General features: G+C 38.3%; 1 protein-coding gene across 1 annotated transcript; it reads left to right on the forward strand.

Moving 5' to 3' along the window:
* Positions 1 to 2804: 2804 nt before the first annotated feature.
* crk (v-crk avian sarcoma virus CT10 oncogene homolog) lies at positions 2805 to 10454 on the forward strand. The gene is made up of 3 exons (XM_030151869.1): positions 2805 to 3363; positions 4105 to 4694; positions 7417 to 10454. The coding sequence occupies exons 1-3, from the start codon at positions 3144 to 3146 to the stop codon at positions 7552 to 7554; spliced, it is 948 nt and encodes a 315-aa protein (XP_030007729.1). The 5' UTR covers positions 2805 to 3143; the 3' UTR covers positions 7555 to 10454.
* The last annotated feature ends 13778 nt before the right edge of the window (positions 10455 to 24232 follow it).

A 24232-nucleotide genomic window follows, 5' to 3' on the forward strand; every position in this document is an offset into this window, starting at 1 on the left:
TAGTATGTGTGATACCGGTATATAATTGCAAGACTTTAAGCTTCCTCAGTTTACCTCAGTAAAAGAGTTTTACAACTGATGGACCTGAATTTCAGACATCAAGTATTTAAGAATGTTGAATTCTGCCTGACGTCAAGGACATTTATTGTCTTCTAACACCTACCACGCATTTTTCCATATATAGATATAGTCCACATGTCTTGGATGCAACACAGGAAATCAGTGGTCACTGCCATTTAACTGGATGCACTTTGTAAATAGGCCACAACTTTTAACACATGCTTTATTTATTGTCAATAAAAAATTTACAATCCAGAATAGAGTGCATACCTCCACAAAGGCCCCACAGTCCTAAAAATCAATCCAATGCCAAATCGATGCAAAGAAAAGCCCTAAAAAGTTCCAGGACCTTCCCTTTTTAATTAATCTGCTCCATCTAGAATCAGTCCATCAATTTTCATGTAATTCCCAGCAGTAGATTTTGTATAATCCAGTTGAGAGACAAAGAAACCAACAGACAGACACCAGAAAAGCGAAAAACTCTCTTGTGGAGTTACAGTGCTGTATGGATGAGGTGAAAGTCATACTATAGTTATAAATCATTTGAAGTAAATACATTGCATCTCAGTTATTGTGTAATGTATTGTGTGCTCTTATTATTATTATTATTATTATTATTATTATTATTGTTGTTGTTGTTGTTGTTGTTGTTGTTGTTATTATTATTATTGTTGTTGTTGTTGTTGTTGTTGTTGTTCTTATAATTATTGTGGTACTTGCAGACTGAATGATAAATTTTTTGTAAAGCCGAATGTGATTTTAATTTTTGTGATCTTTTGCTGACATCTACTGGTGAGACTTTGAATTGCACCCATCCATTATTGAGCATGTTTCCCGGTTAAATCTACAAGAACTAATCTATTAGTGCATGAGACAGTAAATCTCGAAGTACACGTGTAAATTTGTCTTAATGCTGAATGACCTTTTATCTGGTGCAGGTTTTCTGTTTCATAACGTCTCAGCAACATCGTAGACGAGTCCGTCAAGTTTAACAGAGTCAACATGAACAGGATAAGCCTGTTTGAAACAGAAAATAAAAGTCCAATAAGTCTAATATTAGTGCTGGGCTGGAAACGACAGCAGGAATATTACAGTGGTATGTTATTCACGATATCTTTAGACATTATGGAATAAATTAAATATCATAAGATTATGACATTATATTTGTCAGTCCAAATTTAGGTTAATGTGAATGTAAACTGTACAACTACAACAAAACAAATAAGCACAGTTAAATTGTCAAATGTGCATATGAGTAAACAAATCAGTATCTAATAATAAAAGTCAGTAACAACCTAAATAAACTTACACATGCAATAATATAAAATATACCTGGGGTTGACATAAAAGGTCAAGTCATATACACTACAATATATAGTCAATGTCTATGTTGCACACAGTGATGAACATAACAAATACCAGTTAAATTGTCATTTGTATTATACAGTGAGAGTAACTGTTCGAATGAATTATACTTTATGTTTATACCAATGAAAACATTAAAAAGTTTATCTGTATCTTGAACAGTTCCGATTAATTTCCATCACTTCTTTGAAATTTTTAAAGGTGTTTTTGGTTCATGTACATAGCATATGAATATAAAGGTGAGTTAAAAAAAAAAAAAAAAAAAAAGATCTGTATAAAAATACACTTTTCAGATTTCATTCAAAAACTGAGGCCAAATTTATAGGCATGTAGAGAAAACATTTAAACAGCATCCTATATTATAAAAGGGAAGTGGACTCTGTGTGTCTCGGGCATTACACAAAATCTGGAAAGAACTGACTGCTGCAGTTTGGCATACTCATGTATTTTTGGTCAAGGAAGAGACTACCGAAAACAGAAAGTTGATAGGACCTATATTTTGGGAGATATTAGTAATTTTGGAATACAGTGGCCTCCCAATGGCCATTCGTGTTGCTATGCCCAGAATCATCCTTGAAGTAGGTAACCTAAAACAGATCAACTACAGGGCCACATATGGTGTCAAATTATATGTGTAGAATCAGACATACATACCTGCTGAGAGGTTATTCAACTGAAAATGCCAGTGGAATTTACCAAGAAAGTAAAAGAATTAACTGTATTGGATCTAGAACCCACAGTTCCCCACGGGTCAACGTGCTAAATAAACATTTCAGAAAAAATCGGGATCTTATGTAGAAAAACAAAAAAGAAAATACAACCTAAATGTAAAGAAAAACTTTGGTGCTCTCTAAAATTAAGTTTAGCATAATATACCACAAAATTATAGCCAGATAGTTGACCCAAGTGAGTTCAAGGTTATAAAATCCACACTAAGAGGTCACACTAAATAGTGACTTTTATTCAGACTCAGATAGCTTTATTTATCCCATATGGCCAATTCATTTGCAGCTTACCTAAGACCTCAGCCCACATCCAAAGAGCAATGTGACAAACACAAATTAATCAGTGCACAAATACAAGATAATTGGAAGCACCTCAAGATCATTGGAAACAACTTTTAATGTCAGTATTACCAGCCATTTATCTCTTATTTTTTGTGTAAGTGTTTTAATAATGTGTAATATTTTCTACATTTTGTCATTGCATTTTTAATACGGAGATAGAAAAATAACAACGTGAACAACAAAGCTAAAGGTTGTCAGATGAATACTGAAATTAGTTATATCCGGTACAACCCTGAACCGGAAGTGGTTTACAGTTTCGGACTTTTAATTTGATAGTGGTAAGCTGGATATATAAGGATTACGTAACATCCGGTGAGAGGGGTCTTTTTTTTGTTTTCCCGTATCCGCCATTTCAGTTTTTGAAGTTAGTTGTCATCGGTCGTAGGATTGTAGCTGGAATTCTGACTGCGAAACGCGTTGTATGGTTATTAGAGCTAAATTCTGATTGTTATCTAATCCGTAATTCTTTTCGTTTTGTGGCTGAGCTTCTATATCGGTGAATTGATGCCCAACGGCCAGCTGCGGATGTCGCCTGTTTACTAAACGTGCTCTAGGCGCTAAAGTTTTTGTATGAGTTGAAGGCTTAGCTTGTGGATAACGGGAGGGAGAGAAGGGAAGGCCCTGTGAAGCCTCGGCTTTGGAGTGGTTATCATGGCAGGAAATTTTGACGCGGAGGACCGTGGCAGCTGGTACTGGGGTCGGCTGAGCAGGCAGGAGGCTGTGTCGCTTTTGCAGGGGCAGAGGCACGGCGTGTTTCTGGTCCGGGACTCCATCACTAGCCCCGGCGACTACGTGCTCTCGGTATCTGAGAACTCCAAAGTCTCCCATTACATAATTAACAGCATCAGCAACAACCGACAATCTGGTCCAGGTAAGCTGACCGTGGGTTTGAAGGGGCTCGGCAAATGGGGATGCTGATGTGACCATTCTTGCATGACTTGCACCAAAGGAGATGCGCAATAGTGCCATTCCCACTCTATAGTATGGAGAACAGGGCAGGCCAGACACATTGAAACATGTGTTGATAAACGCTTCCTGTGAAGAGGCTAGTAGGTCATAGACGTTCCACGAATGCTTAAATAGATATTAAACTGCATATTGTAAGTATATCAGTATGATTGATATGCATATTATCCTTATACATTTCTGTCACTGAAATGCACTATGGTGGGCGGTGTGAGTTTTCAGATATGAGTCTGTTTTGATAGAAGTGGTCGTCTAGTGCATTATTCCAATGGACCAAATTTCCTAACAGATCCTGAAGTGATCTTGCATGAAGAGAAATGTCATATTTCCTGATTTTAATAGATTTTAACCACAAGTTGCCTTCGTCTTAGTTGGGTTTGTCTTGTGTGGGACTATTTGTTGTATTTCCTCATGCCTTTGCAAAATCCGCCAATGAAAAGGAACTAAATAAATGCCAGGCAAGAAATGCAAAATAAGGAAACCAAAAGATTGTCTTTTCATACTGGAAATCACGATCTCAAATGTGTATTCAAAAAGACTGTGTTCATATCTGCTTCTGGGTTCAGTTAAAGAAGATCATGGTTAAGTTGTTGTCTCAGTGACTAACTGCTCCTTCTTGTTTTCTTTCTGCCTTTGCTTTCTCTAGGTTTGGCCCATCCAAGGTTTCGTATTGGAGACCAGGAGTTTGACGCCCTCCCTGCTTTACTAGAGTTCTATAAAATCCACTATCTGGACACCACCACTTTGATAGAACCCATCAACAAGTCCAAACACACCTCATTTATAAGTGTGGGTCCAGGAGGAGGACCTCCACCTCGCCTGGAAGATGAGTATGTCAGAGCACTTTTTGATTTCCCTGGCAACGATGAGGAGGACTTGCCATTTAGGAAGGGCGATATCCTCCGAGTTCTTGAGAAGCCAGAGGAGCAGTGGTGGAACGCCCAGAACTCTGAAGGCCGGGCAGGGATGATCCCAGTGCCGTACGTGGAGAAGTACCGGCCAGCATCTCCAAGTTCTATGGCGGGGCCTGGTGCAGCTGGGGGACCACAAGGAGGGATGGCGATGCTAGGGAACTCTGATGGCTCTGCAGCCCAATCTGGAGCTCCACTGCTGGGAGACCCTAGCCAGTATGCCCAGCCCACCCCCCTACCAAACCTGCAGAATGGACCTGTCTATGCCAGGGCCATACAGAAGAGGGTTCCCAACGCTTATGACAAGACTGCCCTGGCATTAGAGGTAAATGTTAATGTATGTTTGTTAAAACAAAGTGAAGAATGTCGTATGACTTTGTGCCTCCTGTTTCTTGGTCTTCCTGAAAGCATACTGAAGGAAACAAAAGTGTTATGGTCATCGTCTATCACACAGTATCTACTTAATGTGATACTCACCTTTAGCACCTAGTATTTTTTATTTTTTTATTTATTTTTTTTTTACTACCAATTCCCCCCTCTCTTTATTGAAGTATTCTTGTTTGAGCATGTTATGCCTGTTGTCAAATAATCGGCTGCCTTATGTAGGAAATGAAAACGATTATAAGTGAATACACAAAATTGGCTAAAGTGGGAGGAGTATCTAAACATGCCTGTTCAGAAATTGCAAATTTTTCAGTTACTTTTCCATATCATCTCAGCTTATTTGAAAGCTTGACAGATGACACTAAAAAAGTTCCAGATAGCATTTTATCATTAACGCTTTTGTTCAAATGGCCATTATTAAACAAGGATTCCGCACAAGCCCTGCACATTTTATTAAGGTTACACTTACATTCATTCTTTTGTATTTTGAATTAGTTCTGTCTCATTTGTCAAGAATAATAATAATATAGGTTGAGCCACCTGTAATCTGTCAATAATATTAATCATTATGAACTTGGGCAATGTCTTCATTCAGTTAGACGCTTACTCTTCCTTGTAGCAAACATGAGAGGGTCGCAAAATATTAAAAAGTGCCTTGAAGCGATCCCCTCTAGTCATGGTGGCTGGGATTTTAAACTGTCCGGAAGGGAGAGTGGGGCTCCCACAGAGCAGGTCGTTGGGGGAAGGAAATAGTTTGTGTTTGGGAACAGGACCATTTCCTCTGGTCTCTGTGAAGCCAGAAGTCGTGCTGAGGCAGGAGCAGGACCCAGAGACCGACCAATAGGAATGTGGTCTTGTCCCCCCCTGCCCATCTGGACAGTACTGCTAAAGACACAGGTCCATTTCTGTTATAACATGGAAGTGTGTTGCTGCTACATGGAATATAACATGGAAGTGTGTTGCTGCTATTTGACCTGATCTTTTTGTTGGCTGTCTGAATACCTGGGTTTGCTTAGGTACTTATGACAGATAGATCCTTTGTCTGAGTACGCCTCTGCCGCTCCCACCTGTGGCAGACTTTTCTGGCTTTAGTCCGTGTGCGGCTTTCCTCACTGCAGTCGACTAGCACAGTGACTCAGACAGGCTGGCACTGGGCAGTTAATAATTAGCCAGCATTTCTTCTCTCGCTGTCTTCTGATTGTGAGGATCTCTTTATTTTTATCTTAATCACGTACAGATGGGCTTTAATAATGTTGTGGATACTAATCAACTAGAGTTCCTTGACCACCTATACAGTCTTAATCAGATCATTACACAACTCCCTTAAATGCACACTGTAATATAGCAGTAAGACCACCTTTGAGCACAGGCAACCTAGTCTTCTACAAATGGCTGTGACCTGTGTGTGTGTGTGTGTGTGTGTGTGTGTGTGTGTGTTAAATGGTCAGTGCTTGTTACATAATGGTGACAGGCTGTTCAATATGCAGACATTTCAACACCTCTATTTAGAGCATGTTAAATGTAATGCTGCAAGATGTCCTGAGCTGATCCTCAGGGTAAACTTTAAAGGCTGTGAATACTTATGTAATGCATTATTACCTGCCTTGTTTAAAACAAAACAAAAAAAACCAATCCATTTCTGATTCTTGGCACAGTGTACTCAGACATGCCTTGTGTGGGGGAAAACAGTAGCTCATTCTTTTCATTCAACTCTGGAACACAACATAGTGAGTGAGAGAGACTCACAAAGCATAGAGACAACTAGTTTGAATTTATAGTATTCATTCACAGGCAAATGTAATACAGTGGATTTCACCTGATATTGTCAGTCATCTGACTTTCTGTTTGCATCTGATATAATCCACCATTTCCATGTCAGGGGAGTAAAAAACCTTTATTGCACAGGCCCTTGCAAAATCCCTAAGCTCTTTACAATAATAGTTCTGAATTTTTGAAGTTTTGCCACATGCTAATTTCATCATTAGCATGTGGATTGTAAGACTCATAATTTTTTTTTTTTTTAATTTACATGAAATGTGCACTGATAATTCACTTAAATATTTTACAACATATGTTTGTCATTTTTTTAATCAAATAAAGACTGTTTTATTTTCAAAAATTAACATCTTTTAGTTTTCACCTTCATGTAACCAAATTTTGACTCTGAACTTTGATTATATTTAAATGGCATAACCCTGTTGGAAACTAGTGATGTAAGTGCAGATTGCTTAAGTTATTTTAATATGTGTGCTTGTTGAGCGGTCACGGCATAGGTGCGTTATGGCAGTAAATGATAAGATGTTGTTATACAGGTATTACAAGGAAGACTTTTGTAACTGGGAAGTGGTTATCAAACTGATAACCCTTTAACTTAACCCTGGCAGAATTTCAGAGCCTGAGCTTTTAAACCATGGTTGTTTCCAGTTTTCATGCACACCTGAACTTTGGACACTTTGTTTGCACAGGTTCACTGCCATAGCACCAGCCACTCCTCCCTGTCCATGACAACTGCAACGTTTCATTGTCAGTGTGAATTTTAGGGCACAATCAGCACTTTGCATTGTTTTTAAAGATAGAATATGTTTTTTAGGTTTTCATGTATCTCTTTTGCGGCTGTACATATTTCTACCCTCTCTCACCCATGCTCTCCCCTCCCCTTCTAGGTGGGCGACATGGTGAAGGTGACCAAAATAAACGTGAATGGCCAGTGGGAGGGGGAATGTAAAGGTAAACGTGGCCACTTTCCCTTCACGCACGTCAAACTGCTGGACCAGCACAACGCCGAGGACGAGCTCAGCTGAGATCGGACAGCCGGGCGCAACCTGGACACTAGTATTAGACCTCTCCTTACCCCTCCTTTTCTTCCACTTCCACACTACCCCTCCCCCCAGTATCATGTCAACCTTCACAAGAACCACTGAGAACAAAACAGGCCCTCGTTGGACCCTTGTAACACACTCACTCTCCCATTTCCACCCCTATGAATAATCATGACTGCCCTCCACCACCTGATCTCACTTCCCAAACATGGTTCTTGTACTCCAGAGGAACAGGGAAAGTGGACATGAGCAGAATTGAATCCTGTTCCTGGATCTTCCCTCGTCATGTCCTCACTATGGACACATTATCAGCCCTCGCTCCTCAGGAGAGTCTTCACTGCAGAGTTCAACCACTTCCTCTTCCTGTGTTGGAGCCAGTAGATAACTGTCCATCCCTGTCCTCATTTCTCACCGCGATTACAGCACTGTAGGATCACTCATGCTGCATTCATGTCAGATAGGAATAGCATATTATTAAGTAAAAATACATAAATATCATGTATTTTGTCTGATTTGAAACAGTTAAAATACCATCATCTTTTTTTATTTTTTTATTTAAATTTGATCCACATGTTTCAGGCACACAGTGCATGCATGCATTGAGTGAATCATTTTTGCAGTGTCAGCCACAAAGATGGTTATCAGCCAACAAATGCAGCAACATTTTAATTATTCTACATTTGTCCTTCATTTAACTTGAGTGGTATCTCTTTAATGGAAGTGTTTTCATTCAGAAAATGACAAACAAGGCCAATGACTATGATTTAATACCAAAAGCTCGTTGTAGATGGCTTTATAGGAGTCTCCAGCTCCTAACCTTCAGAAAGCTCAGCAGAACAATATTCCCTAGTGACATTTATCACTTGACAAGCTGGTGTTAAATGTGTTTTTCTAATTTAAAACCATGCATGCAGCTCGTTCTGATTGGACATGAGTGCAGCATTATTTCTGGGGAAACCCATACACTAAATAAAAACTATAAGAGAGTGAAGCAGCCAGGCTGAGATGGAATCTAAATACAACCAAGTCACCTGGAGGTGTACAGTTCTTCACAAGGAGCAGACCAAGAACTTGTCCAGTGCCCCCACCTCATTCCCAGCCTCCCTCACCAAATATTAAATAAAGAAAACAAAAACTGAACAGAGACCAGCAGCAAGGAGCAATGTCATGTAGTCATACCCGTAGACTAGATCCCAGCAGTTAACTTGAGAAACTCTCTTTTGTAGAGAAGATAAAGGCAACACTACATCCAACCTCTCCACACCTATATCAGCTCACTTCATCCACCCTTTACCCATGATCACCAAATAGTCTTTTGTAAGGAAAAAAGAAAATATTGTTATGAAATGATGTATTATGTGATGATCATTACATGCTAAAATGTTTTTGTTATCTTTGTAGTTCAAAGCAGACTTTGTTTTTTTTCTTCCGGGGAGGATGGGGCAGACTCGTACACTTTTTACTGCTACGTGTTAGGAAGGAAACATTGGATAAACTGACTTGGTGGGCTACATCTGTTTGCCCAGAGCCTTCAGAGACCATGTGATGTCATTCTGCATCTAATGGACATGAATGAAGATGAACAGAGTGAATGTAGGCTGTCCACCATGTTAGATAGTACTGTCTTCGCTTATTAGTGCTTTCCATTCAGCTCACTGAATATACCTTAACAGACTGCTCCATGATCAGGTCTTGTCACAGAAATGAGAGTGTGTGATTATGTGGTACCTGTCCTTTTGTTTTTAACCTTTTACTAATCTTGATGCCATCTTTCTTATAATCCTTGGGCTTATCAACCTGTTCTTTGTGCTTTTTTAATTAATCCTGTCACTCTTTTATTTAAAGCCTTGTCCGTTTCTGAAGCCGATACATACTTTTCTTTTACTGTTTTCTACTTTTTATGCCATTTCTCTGTTGCCAAAAGATCAGGCAAATAGACTAGCAAACATTGGTGTAGTGCAAATTTTTTTTTCCCCGTAAGAGGTTATTTCTGTTGAGATTATGTCACTGTATTGTGTTGATACCTGACAATCATCACCCTCATTTATCATAAAGCAGACTGTTTTTTTGTGTAATTTAGACATTTTGGCAAATTGAACCCGGCCACACTGAATTTGATCCGTGTCCTCCTAAGTGAAGGGTTCCTAACAGTTTTCATGGTACAGCATTTCTGTCCAGCACAGTGTCACCCTTAGGTGGCACTACAACCACATTCAGAAAGATGGGGTCCTAATGGAACACATTCTGCCTGTGCTTATGAGATGAATGGAGATAAAATTAGATTTTAACAGAATGCACTTACCGCTATTACACTGAGGTTTCATTGATATATACTCTCCTTTTTAGTTTCAACTTGACCCATAATGCTCCCACACAGTTTCCATGACCTAATGAGCTCTGTCCTGCTTTACATGTCATTTTCAAGTTCTCTGGCTGTATTCCAATCCCATGTTTAAAGATTTACTATTAGAATTATTTGGCTGACTTCTTGGAAAAATCTGGTCTTAGGAAAAAAAAATGTATTTGTGTTTATGGCCAGCTTTCAATACAATCTGTTTTTATCTGTGTAGATATCAAATCCAGCTTCTTTGTCACTCAACACTGCACATGGCAAGTGCTTAGATTTATGATTTACTTTTGAAATTGTGTTGCCAATGAATCCACCAAGAAGTATTTTTTTAGTAGCCCTGCATGACGCCATTTACTTCCTTTCATAAAAAGGAAGGCATGGCAAAATGCTAGTGGAAATTGTGTTAATATCAAAATGTGCCATTTTATTATAACACTATATTCTTTCAAGACAATTGAAATTACTTTTTTATTTTCTGTAGCATGTAAGGTGTTAATATACTAGTAAATAAAGTCAAACCCATGAAAAACAATTAGTTCAATGCATTTGCTTTTTATTTCAGCTGTGATGATGAGACAACAAAGCTTCTTATTTAATTTCATAACCACTTACATAGATAGTCAAGAATAGTAAAGTGTATCTGTTTCCAATGTACAGCTACAAGAACATGTTTCATTCATACAGTGCATGGCAGTTGCCAGGCTACAGAAATTACTGCCATGCATACACTGACATATATTTAGTAGCCTATTAGTGTATGAAGCCACGTAACTGTACAGTAGGAATACATCCAAACAGGTTATAACAGCTTGTGCTTCATCTTTATACTGTGGATGACCATATAGTAATTATTTATAGTGTAGCTAGTCAAAACATAAATAAATTAAAAAGCTGCTGTAAATAATGATTTGGTTTGCATTGATTTTGGTTGGTGCAACTGCATATTATTTTTTCCCAATTCTTGGTGAAGCATAAATATAACACTTGTACTTGTAACTGGAGTATATGTAAATGTTTTTATATTCCAAATTGTGTCATGAAACTATTAGGGATCACTATGATTCCATCTAGTCCCCCCCCCCAAAAAAAAAATAATTATATGATCATATTTTAAACTACAACCAGGTATTTTTAATAATAATGGATTAGATTTATATAGCACTTCTCTATGAACGTATACTCAAAGCACGTACAGTGGATCCATTATTCATTCACTCACACATTCACACTCTGGTGGTGGTAAACTACATTTGTAGCCACAGCTGCCCTGGGGCACACTGATGGAAGCGTGACTGCTAAGTTGCGCCTACAGCCCCTCCAACCACCACCAAACATTCATACACCAGTGTGAGTAGCAGCACTGAAGGCAAGGAGGGTGAAGTGTCTTGCCCAAGGACACAACAGCACATGACTAGGACAGAGCGGGATTCAAACCGCCAACCCTTCAGTTATTGGACTACCTCTTGAGCCACGGCCGCCCACATCCTTATCCTTTTTATGTAAAAATAGATATAATAAATTTATGTATGCAATACCCATTTTGACCAGGATATACAAAACTGAGTCGAAAAGGAAAATTGCTCTCCATCACATGCACTTAATGTCTAGAAAAGTTCAATTACAAAAGTACAGTAAAGGTTTGTTGTTTTTTTTAATTTTGTCAATATTGACAAACTTTAATTTGGTGCCTGCAACATACTTGGGACAAAAACATGTTTACCAGTGTTTTAAATTGTATTTCTTTTTGTTAGTTGCAAAGTGGGGATACTAACTGTCCTATTTGTCCAAGTGGGATTTTAATCTATTCTTGCTTCTTGTTCCACAGTCCATAGTGTTCATTGTCTGAATCTCCTCTTCCTTATGCTCCATAGACAGATGTGGACTGCAGGAAGGACAGTCCATAACATAAAAATTGTGCAGAATGAGAACTGTCATTGTCCTGTTAAAGTAACCACACACATTCAAAGATGTTGACTTGACAGCATCATACAATATGTCTTCAAAATTCCAATTTATGCCTCTACATTGACAGTCGCACATCCCAGATCAGTCATGTGGACACTGATGCAGCCTTAGACCATCCCAGATGCTGCTTTTTGGACTTTTTGGCTGTTAATAGTCTGTAGTCAATGGTCAGTTCAATTCAGTTTTATTTATACATACCGATCATAATACAAGGCCTTAAAAAGACTATACGGAAAAGTCACAGTGATTTACACTCCTGGCTTCTATGTACTGATATTTCAGTGTCCTCCCTGAATCTTTTCATAATATTATATACTGTAGATGGTGAGAGGTGAAAATTCTTTGCAATTTGTGTCAAGATGTATTGTTTCTGAACTTAAAAATTGGTGAACCATGACCCATCCTTGTCAAGAATGGAAATGAAAGGTGAATGTTTCTTTAATGTCCAATCATATTGCCTCTCCCTTTATCAGCTAACCTGTTAAGTGTGGAATCTTACAAAATAGTGGTATTTGTATATTCTACATGCTATTTTGTATCTGTCCCAACTGCCCCTGGAATGTGTTGCAGGTTTCAAAGTTTAAATTTGTTTATATTTACAAAATATGTGGTAAAAGTTGATCAAATCATGTAAAAACTTTTCTTTGTGCATGAATTATCATTGACAGATTTTAGCTTTTATTTCATCTTAGAAAATTACAATAACTTGCTAGTAGAGAAAATCTTGGTTGAAAATAAATTCTGCTATGTGTTTTAGTTTTTTAAAGCTACCTGGATATTTCTATTAGCTCCATGACCAAATAACCAACCTATTACTCCCCCTTCTCTCACAAAATGTCTTTTACTCAATGTTACTAAACTCAGAGATTGGTGTTTGTGTAGTTTTACATTGCAAGAATATTTTCACATTGGAGAATGGAAATGTTTTATGTGCTCCCTTCAAATCTGAGTTAAAACAGTGCATTTATGAGCAGTATTTCTGATGACACAACCAGCTCGGGACCAAGCTGAGTCCAGCATTCATCTTACATAAGTGAGATGCAGAAACCTGAAGCCTCCCCTGCTCATAAAATGAGAATGAACTTTAGAGCCTTGAGCAGGGATTAAAGCAAAAATTTTTCATCTGACTGAAAATTTTCTTCTGGTCAAAATCATTGGCCACTATTAAAAATGATGCAATACAATACTACTATAGCGTACAAGTTTATATAGTCAAATTTGGCAATACTGTAAAACACACTGAATGGGAGAGTGTACAGGTGTAGAAGATTAGTAACATGGATAGAAAAAATGTCATGAGTGGTATTGGTGGGGGGTCTGGGGTTCCTCCCCCAGAAAATTTTTAAAGCTTCAGGTCAATTTTGGTGCTCTTTGGTCAATTTTAAAGGGTATGAAAGCCTTTGAAGCAAGTGAAAATAATATCTAAAAGAAAACCTTACTGCAAAAAATGAGTGAAAAACTTTTTATTTAACAATTTAGGAACTCCTAAAACATAACTCCAACTCCAACAGCACATGAATTTTGGGGAAAATGTCTGTGTAAATGTAACCCTAACCAACTAATCTTTTATTTTTTCTGCTTTTTGGCACTGCAGATACCAAGGGTGTTACTCATTCATTCAATTTTATCTTCGTACTGTACCACACAGATAGAAATAAGATGCTAAATGGGTCAAAATAAAGCACTTATGCAGTCAGGCGCGTAACCGCGTAAGGCCGCGGCGCGCACAGCCACACGCACGGGAAGGGCACATACACACGAACACAAACACACACACTAGTCATATACCGGTAAGAGGAGATGAGCTATGAACCCAAACATGAAGGTCCATGTAGATCAGTTCTGTCTTCTTCCCTTTTCACTGTGGTTCTTTCATAATGAAAGCTTCTTGTTAGCACTAAACTAAAGTTAGCATCTGGAGGCTGAACTTCGGTAAAGCTGAACTTGTCCATGTGTTTCTGAGGCACAGAATGAGCAGCGTTTCCTTCCACAGATAAATAGTCATCAATATCTCCTCCCGACATAAAAATAAAGAAGTCATCTTATTCTCATCACTGTTAAACCTATCAGCCCCCTGTGCGTGGCGTGCCTGTGTGAAACACCTGCAGATTCAGGACAGCAGACCCAGGACAGGATCGCGGAGAAACACGTGGGGAAGTTACTTCAATATGACCCCCCCCCCCCCCCCCCCCCCTCTCAATTTTTCCAGTTGACGGAAATCCGTCGTGGTGACGGAGAACTTTAATCCCTGGCCTTGAGGTAGAAGGCAAATGTGAGACTTGCCTACTCGTTCTTAAATTCAGATTTTTTTTTTTAATTTTTTTTTTTGCTATTTTATTATTCTACTCCGGCCAAATATTGTATGTTTGTGTAACAAATAGTTGAGATACTGATTCATTTAACATAAAATAAAAATCATGTCATTGACATTATTATGAATTATCACATTAATGTACACAACACCATTGGCTATGTGTGTGTGTGTGTGTGTGTGTGTGTGTGTGTATCTATCTATCTATCTATCTATCTATCTATCTATCTATATATATATATATATATATATATATATATATATATATATATATGTATATATATGTATATATATATATATATATATATATATATGTGTGTGTGTGTGTGTGTGTGTGTATGTATATATATATATATATATATATATATATATATATATATATATATATATATATATATATGTGTGTATATATATATATATATATATATATATATATATATATATATATATATATATGTACACTACCGGTCAAAAGTTTTAGAACACCCCAATTTTTCCAATTTTGTATTGAAATTCAAGCAGTTCTAGTCCAATGAACAGCTTGAAATGGTACAAAGGTATGCGGTGAACTGCCAGTGGGAAAAAAAAAAAAAAAAAAAAAAAAGGTAAGGTTAAACAAAACTGAAAAATAATGTACATTTCAGAATTATACAAAAAGGCCTTTTTCAGCGAACAAGAAATGGGTTAATAACTTAAAGCATTTCTGCAGCAATGGAGGTTGATCAAGCCTCAGAAGTTGGTGCTACCAATTCCTACAGGTGTCCCAACACTTCTTAATTACTTACAACCCCCTCTGTCTGCATAGAAGTAGTGTTGGAACACACTTTGGTACCATACCGCTGTGAGCATTATTTGAACAGTATTGTACTGCAGAAAGTAGTGTGTTACTGTAAAAATGGCGAGGAAAAGGCAATTAACGATAGAAGAGAGACAGACCATCATAACACTTAAAAATGTAGGTCTTTCCTACAGAGAAACTGCCAAGAAGGTCAAGGTGTCAGTAAGTCCAATTTCCTTCACCATCAAAAGGCACTCAGAAACTGGGGGAAATGCTGACAGGAAGAGGTCTGGTAGAGCCAAAGCCACAACAGAATCAGAAGACAAGTTTCTGAGAGTCAACAATTGCGTGATAGACGACTCACAGGACAACAGCTTCAAGCACAGCTCAGTAGTGGTCGTAGTAAGCAAGCAGGCCCAGACTGGCTAATCGGGAGGACCGGGACAATTCCCGGTGGGCCGGTATAATATTTAGGCCGCGAGGGCTGGAGTTCACTTTAAATATGTATTTAATATTTTATTTATTTATTTTTGGGGGCCGGTGTTCAGTCATAGCACTGAGTTGATCACGTAATCTGCAGCCGCTGTTCCTGGGCCCCACCCCCTCTACACGCAAACTGTTTGTTTTCTTCCTCTTATTTGCAGACGCACCCTGACCTGGAGTAACATGTCCTTGCATACGGTTAGTAGCTCTATACTGTAGCTGTGGAGCTTTTACGATCTGTGCTCTGTAGGCTATGTCGATGGTCAGCTGTGTTTGCTGTTTGAAACATGGATAATAGAAAGAGCAAGGGTGGTGTGGAGAAGACAAGAATTAAAAAGAGGAAAGCTCTGGAAGCAAACGCAGCCAAATGTGAAAAAATCTGCAACTTTTTCACAAAAACGACCTCCCGGTTGGAAACAACTAATGAGGATGATGAACCGGGTCAGGTGAGCTGTTGGAACAGACTGTGTGAACAAGCATTAGTTCCACTAAAACCACTTTCTAGACCCAAACCATAGTACTGGCCTATTTTATTGTTTATCATTAAAAGTGAGACAGTAAATACACAAAGCCCACAACTGAAAGGCAATAGCATAAAGTAATATCAAATAAACCTGCATATTTTGCCAATGTAAATATCTTAATTAGTTAAGTAAGTCAAAATGTCTGTAGATATTATTTTTTATTGTGATACAGGTGCAGGCCAGTCTAGGGAAACTGGAGGAAGTGTGAAAGGGAGAGTAGAGTCTACTGATGACAGAGGAGCAGCTCAGCAGCACAACCCTGAACCACTAGGCACAAACGAGACAGATGAAGATGAGTCTGTTGTTAGCTTTGATTGCTTTGCTCGCCCTCAGTCACAGGATACACATATATTTTTTTCTTATCATCCTCATCAAACCCCTAATATCACTATACCAAAAGTTTTCAGTAGCAACGATGGAACAAACCACAAGTAAGTTGTGATGGAAATCTTTTGTTGCAGAGGATACAAAAATAATAGTTATTAGAAAGTGCAGCAAGCTTTTTTTTTTTTAATTATTTTTTTATTTAATATTTTTATATATTCTTTCATTTCAAACATTTTAAAGGTTTGAAATATGTTAACACTTATAAGAACAAAAATATAGATTCTGTTATTGTTGTGTTGTGAGGAATAATAATGTTGGAGATGTCGATGTGCACTCACTGTTGAAATAAATCCACATTGTGAAGCAACCTTTACTTGCACTGAATTGGAAGTATTTTAGAAAATACACTGAATTAGAAGGCTTTGCAGAACAGTGTGTAGACCTAACATGTAAGGTTATAATTGCATGATTTTAATAATAATCGGTCGTGATCTAAAGTGGGCCGGTCTGAGGTATGAAACTCCAGGGCTGAAAATGAGTCTCAGTCCGGCCCTGTAAGCAAGTCTCAGTTTCAACTGTGAAGAGAAGATTTCCAGTTGCAGGTTTGATGGGTCGAGTTGCAGCAAGAGAGCCATTGCTGAAACTTCAGAATAAGAAAAAGAGGCTTGTCTGGGCCATGAAACACCGCCAGTGGACTACTGAAGACTGGAAGAAGGTGTTATGGACTGATGAATCCAAATTTGAAATTTTCGGTTCATCCCACAGGACTTATGTACACCGTTGAGTAGGTGAAAGGATGGTTCCTCAGTGTGTGACATCAACTGTCAAATGTGGAGGAGGAAGTGTGATGGTCTGGGGCTGTTTTGCTAGATCCAGGGTCGGTGACTTGTACAGAGTGAAAGGCACCCTGTACCAAAACGGCTACCACAGCATTCTGCAGCGCCATGCAGTACCCTCTGGGATGCGCCTAGTTGGTCAGGGGTTCATCCTCTAGCAAGATAATGACCTAAAACGTAAGTGCAAAGCAAAGCAACTTACAATTGCAACACATTTATGGGAACTTCTGCAACAGAGTTGGGAAGAACTTTCTGCAGAATATTTGATTTCCATTGTAGAAAGAATGCCACAAGTGTGTTCAATGTGTGATCTGCAAAGGTGGCTACTTTGATGAGTCAAAAGTTTAGAGTACATTTTGGTTTCTAAATTGATTCCATGATTTCTTTTTTAACTTAAATTGTTTATTTGTTCTATGCTTTAATTTCAGAGTACACTGAGATATTAAACTGCAAAATTTTCAATGAAATTCTGGAAAAATTGGGGTGTTCTAAAATTTTCAACCAGTAGTGTATAACAGTGTTGGGCAAATTACTTTTAAAAAGTAATTAGTTATAGTTACTAGTTACTTTTCAAAAAAAAAAAAAAAAGGAATTGAATTAGTAACAGAATTACTCCTTCATAAATGTAATTAGTTACCAGGGAAAGTAATTATTGCGTTACTTTTTTGAAAAACCTTCAAATATGTAAAAGGAACCTGATTTTTTAGTGTGTTTCACGGGCCAGTTGCAGAGTAGAACAGCACAGCACAGCTTCATACCATAACTGTGGTGAGGCTGGAGTCCACCAGGGCCTGGCTTTCCCACTACATAAGCACATATCTGTATTTATAGGTAGAAGATGCTCCTCCAGTTAATCCTACATCTCCACTTTTTTCAGTCGCTCCTCCCTGATACAGCGGTAAATGTCTTCAGTCCAGTCAGTCAGACTCACACTGATAACTCCTCCCTTAAGTTAGCTGCGCTCGTAGCTGCGTTCAAGTGAATGGGGGGCACTGCGGACAACTCAAACTTGGACATGTCATTAGTTGTTCAGGTGAAGGCAGCGTGGACAACTCAGACTCATGGACACACAAACGAACGGCTCGCAACAAATCGGTTCTTATCGTTCACTGAAAAGAGCCATTCAAAAGACTCGACTCGTCCGCGAACATCACACCTCTAGTGCCTGGCTGAGTTAGCCAGGATGGATAACAGATAGATATCAGCGCATAGTAACGCACCGCATTTCACTGCCAGTAACAGTAACGGCGTAACGTTTCAAATAGTAATTCATTAGATTACTCGTTACTGGAAAACGCCGTTATTTCCAACACTATGTGTGTGTGTGTATATATATATATATATATATATATATATATATATATATACATATATATATTTATATATATGTATTAGGCCTGTAACAGTACACAGAATTTTCGGTTCGGTACGTTTTCGGTTTTAAAAGCCACGGTTCGGTTTTTTCAGTTCGGTACGGGAAGAAAGAAAACCCCTCAAAATGTCTTTAATACATTTATGAATTTTTGAACATTTTTCCCCCAATTTTTTGACACAGTAGAATATAGGAAAACAGGAATAATATAATTCTGCTGCTATAAATCAAAAATAAAATAAAATAAATTATTAATATTACTGAATGTATTTTAAACATTAGTATTGCACTTTTCCCTGACAGGCAGTTTTGAACAAACAACAAAAATCAAATCACAGTTCTGTTAGTTCACAGTCTTCATAAAAATAACAACAAAAAAATTCCATATGAAGTGCAACATTAACAAGAGGGCAAACGCGTATTCTCTTTTAACAAACTGAAGAGCCACACTGACAGCAAAATTAACCAAATTATTTAGTTTAGGACAGTGAACAAACTGTTTAGGCCACTTTGTGTACTTGTGTGTGTGTGTGTGTGTGCGTGCGTGTTTGGTTTTTTTTGGTGGGGGGGGGGGGGTCGGGGGTCCATAACTAATGCTGGCGTGAAACGAAAGTGAAACTTTACATCCTTATCCTTTCAACGTTCAACTCCAGGTTCTATTCCTCTATCATACAGCGTGCGTGAGAGAGAGTGACAGACAGATGAAGATAGTATATTTTATAACTACCGTAGTTCATAGGGGGCAAATAGCGTTCGTCTTATTAACGTCTCTTTCCTCGATGTTGTCTTTCACCGGGACTTGATGTGATCCCAAAGTGGACTGTACTGATGGCAGAGGGTCTTCAATCTCTTCCTTCCAGGTTCACATCACATTTGTTGTTTGTTTTTAACCTTATATCAGCTGCTATTTCGTATTTTGGGTCAATGTGTGCGTCCTTCAATATGTCCATGTGGAACTTGCGCGGATTTATAGTTCCGTATCGAACGACGTCTTTCGTTCCTTTTTCTTTTTCTCATCATACTGTGCCGTTTCAGTACAGCTGTGTACTGAACCAAACAAGGTGTGTACCAAAACGGTTCGGTTCGGTACGTGTACCGTTACAGGCCTAATATACATATATATATATATATATATATATATATATATATATATATATATATATATATATATATATATATATGCCAGAAATAGGTCTGAGGAAAATAGAAGAAAACCACTAAAATCCAGTGAGCACCTGCATATACAGGACAAATCCACATTTCTAACACTGGAAATTTCATCTGAAGAATGGGTTTCATGCCAAATTATTGTTAATTCAGGTTACTGGTGTTGAGTGATATGGCTAGATAATAACAAACAAATAGATTACTTTTCTAAGAGGCTGAAATCTTCTGGAAAACAAACTTCCAGCTACCACAGCACAGAGCTGATGAATGGGTTCCTGTTCAAAAAAATGAAGTGTGTAACACTAAACTGTACTCAAGGGAACATTAAACAAATGCATTGAGAACAATATAATTTTACGTCCAGCATTTGCCTGCTGTTTTTCAGCAAGGATATGAATGTATGCATCAATTACCTGTATTGTAAAAACAAACCAACCCCCCAAAAAATTAGTAATAGGGAAAAAAAACACTTTGTTGTTTGTTAATACTTTGTTTGAATTGTCACCACTTGCATCATCAGCCAGTCAGTGATCTGGCTTCTCTTGGGGACTTGGATCATTTTTGTGTTCCCATAGAAGAGCTGTCCTTCTGCAGTGAACATTCATAAAGTACATATAAACAAAAAGACATTTTACCAAAACATAGATATATTTGAATACACCTTTCCCTACTCACCCTTTAGTCTAAAATTCTCAGCATATCTCCTTAAGCTTAATTTTTGAGATTTATTTACCCGTCTGGGTATTTCCCCTCAGAAAGGTAATGTAGATTCTCCTTGCACCTCTGCTCTGAACCTATAAGCCTTCACAAATGTAAAAACTGTAAAACACACAATAAGACACATTTTTTTGTAAAAGCCACATTCAGACACTTTTATACACGTACACCCACACAAGTTAGAGATTTGCATATGATAAATGGCAAATAAGAAAGACTAGGGAACTAGGTATGTAGGTATTTGTGCAGTAAGGCATTTCTTTTGTTTTCCAAACCTAGCCTACTCTTCCTCAGCATGTATGGAATCATGACTTAATTCACACAAGTGTGGGTAGTTAAGGGTACTGTTAACATAGATTTAGTCAGTTAAATGGTAGGCTACCATTATTGTCGTCCGTTGAACTAACTTAAACAATCATCTAAACGTCATTAACACTCACCTGACCCACGTACTTAACGCTAATATCATACAACAAGAACTTCCTTACGCTATTATCATCTCACATCAATGTTCTACATCTATCCTTCGTGCACATGTAATAGCTTACAGGAATTGTTAACATAGATTTAGTCAGTTAAATGTTAGGCTACCATTCTTGGCATCTGTTGAACTAACTTAAACAATAATCTAAATGCCATCAACACCCTCCTGACCCACGCACTTAACGCTAATATCATACAATGACAACTTCCTAATGCTATTATCATCTCGTGTCAATATTCTACGTCTATCCTTCGTGCACATGTAATAGCTTACAGGAATTATTAACAAATCAATGTGCATTTAAACTTTGATAATGCTTAGGGGTCATACACATGCGTGCGCATGCTCAGTAGCGCTAGGGAGTTCAACTCGACAGGTAGGGTGGCTCGACAGACACCGGCTTGCTAGCTTTGGAATTGTCCGACCTTTTCTTAATGATGTCCAGCTTTTCTGGAAAGTCCGTCTTAAAAAAAGGCTTTGACAATAAATCTGCATCCAAATCCATTTCTTCTTCTCCTTCAGCCATTGTGTTTTGACAAAACAGCTGTTAAACCAACACAACTATGTTTCTGTTCGTGCAGCTCGTTACAGATGCAGTTTGCTAGCTTTGGCAAGTATGCTCTCTGACTATCCAATCAAAGGGTGTGAATATGCTGACATCACCGTATGCCTGCTACAGGGCCTTGGTGTTGCCAACTTAAAATCTGATTGGTTGAAGCAACAGTGTCATTGAGACTTATGTTTTGCTAGAGGGCCTGCAGAACTGATTGTGAAGGCCTCCAGGCAGACTTCTTTGACTTTGGCCCTGCCCTGGCAACAATGATGGCTGAAATGTGATTGGTTAAATGCTTTAATATGAAAATACATGTCTGGAGCAGCACAACCAGGGGAAAAGCAATGAAAGGAGGCAGACAGACCATTTGGAATGATTTAATAAGTATTCATGGACAAAATATAATTAACATCAGTCTGTGATTCACATATTTTTTTAGGCCAGTAAAGAAGGCCTTACAGGCCCTGAGAGCCCACCACTGATTATATAATAATAAATAAATAAATAAATAAATATATGTGTGTTTGTGTGTGTGTGTGTATATGGGGCTGTCAAAATTAACGCGTTAATGTGGATTAATCCATCATTATGATTAATCTGAATAAAAAATTTGAATGCAATTAACTCATTTGCAGAATGACTCTGAACATCTCTGGCACCATATTTCGGCCAGTTTGTCCAAGTAGAGTTACTGTCGCACATGTGCAAATGGACCCTCTCAATGGAAAATCTGAGTACAAAAAAACGCAAGACGGAACAGTCAACTAACATAAAGTCTTATGCACACTCTGCAGAAAGGAGTTTTCTTTTCACCAAAGCACTTCCAGCTTAAAATACCACCTACGTGAGTCGGGGATTCTGCTCGCACTTTGGCTAACGAGTTGCCCAGTCAATCAATCAATCAATCAATCAAATTTGATTTTATTTGATTACTTTATAGGAGGCAGCTGTGAAACTTGCTGCCTCCTGACTTGCGAGTCCTCACTGACCTGTCCCTGTTCAAGTCCAGGTTAAAGACAACCTGTTTAGACTGGCTTTTAACCATTAGCACTGAAACACTATTAGGTTTTAAATCTGTGGTCCTTTTATCACTGTGTGTTGCGTCTTATTCTTTTATGCATATTTATGGTATTTGACTAAACTGTTTCTATCTTATAATTTAATCATTCTTTTAGATATAAAGCACATTGGTCTTCTTCATGTTGTTGTAAAGTGCTATACAAATAAACTTTGATTGATTGATTGATTATATAGCACCCAATCATAACAAAAGTTATCTCATGCAGTGGTGTAGTCCAGTGGGTATATGGAGTATACCCACTCATTTTTCAGTCAGCATTGGGTATACCCACTTCTAAATCTCCCCCTGATGTGCAACATTCAGTAGTATCTGAGCCAAATTGCCCATGTTTTCCCACTAGGATGGTGAAGCCATGACCCGCCCTACTCTGCCTCTAATTGGCTAGTACTCATTGCCTTCACTGATTAGATTGGTTAACTTTAGGCATGAGGACTGATGAGCTAATCAGAGGCAGAGTAGGGTGGGTCATGCCGAGGAAACTATTGCTAACTAGTGCCGGCCACCTCTGGAACCTGACTGGACACCTCAGGTGCCAGTGCCACCCTAGTTGACTGACAGGCAACTGCACATCTCTTTGAAAGATGCATGATTATTGGAAATGTAAAAGACAGAATAAATGTATTAAAAACGAGTGACATATCGAGAGAACCTACTTTCGATGAATACATAATTCTGAGGTAAATTTTAAGGTGGTTTCAGATTGAGTCACTGTTTTAAATTACTGGCCGCATGACTGCACATTTAGAGAAAAGATTTTGACGCCAATAGTTAAACTGTGTGAGCAGGCTAATGTTATGAAAGGCTAAACGTTATCCTGTGTTTGCCTCATGTTGAATACATTTACATTCATGTAGCTGCTTGTGTGACCAGTAATACCTACAAACTGCTCCTGATCATGATAATTTTATAATAGTGAGCAAATACTACTGATGGATTTTTGGGTAAACTAAATAGAGTAGTCTGACACGTCACTGTTTCTAAAATGTAATTTTTCTGAACTTAAAAAAAAAAAAAAAAAGAAGAAGAAGAAAAGAAGCCAAAAATTGATAGTATACTCACTTCTCCAGGGACCGCTACACCACTGATCGCATGACACTTCACATATAGAGCTGGTCAAAACCAGACTCTCAAGCCAATTTACATAAACCCACCAGAATCCTCCAGGAGCAAACACTTGGTGACAGTGAGGAGGAAAACTTCCTTTTAATAGGCAGAAACCTCGAGCAGACCCCAACTCCCAGAGGACGGTCGTCTGCCTTAACCAGTTGGGGTTAAAGACAGGGGGTACAGAGAGAGAGAAATTGGGGGAGAAGGGGGGAAGTAGGGGGAGACACATGGATTCACAGCAAACTGAACTTGAACTGTTAAGTAGAACAGCTGGTGCTTGTATAATTACCAATAGCTAGAACAAATGTCCATAAATGTTAATACTACTACTCCAAATACAAGTAGTAACAGTGGAAATACTACTACTGTAATTGTTATTACAAATAATAGAAACATCAGCAGCAGATGTGGAGATGATCCAGGGAAAACCTGTGAGGTGATTAAGCACAGAGACTCTGGAGAAGAAGTCAAGTCAGTAACATGTATTTCCTGGGCGTGGAATAGAAGAAAAGATTAGGAGAGAGTAGGTCAGAAAAGAGGAGAAGCAGAGAGGAGGTCAGAGAGGAGATCAGACATGAGGAGCAGAGACGAGCTCAGTGTATCAA

This window comes from Sphaeramia orbicularis, chromosome 13, assembly GCF_902148855.1.
Source record: "Sphaeramia orbicularis chromosome 13, fSphaOr1.1, whole genome shotgun sequence".
NCBI classification, from domain to species: Eukaryota; Metazoa; Chordata; class Actinopteri; order Kurtiformes; family Apogonidae; genus Sphaeramia; species Sphaeramia orbicularis.

What these genes read in the sequence shown, in the direction of transcription:
- crk (XM_030151869.1), top strand. Translation starts at nt 3,144, where the DNA reads ATGGCAGGAAATTTTGACGCGGAGGACCGTGGCAGCTGGTACTGGGGT. An exon ending in CAACCGACAATCTGGTCCAG is followed by an intron (nt 3,364 to 4,104) that starts GTAAGCTGACCG and finishes TGCTTTCTCTAG; the next exon opens with GTTTGGCCCATCCAAGGTTT. An exon ending in AGACTGCCCTGGCATTAGAG is followed by an intron (nt 4,695 to 7,416) that starts GTAAATGTTAAT and finishes CTCCCCTTCTAG; the next exon opens with GTGGGCGACATGGTGAAGGT.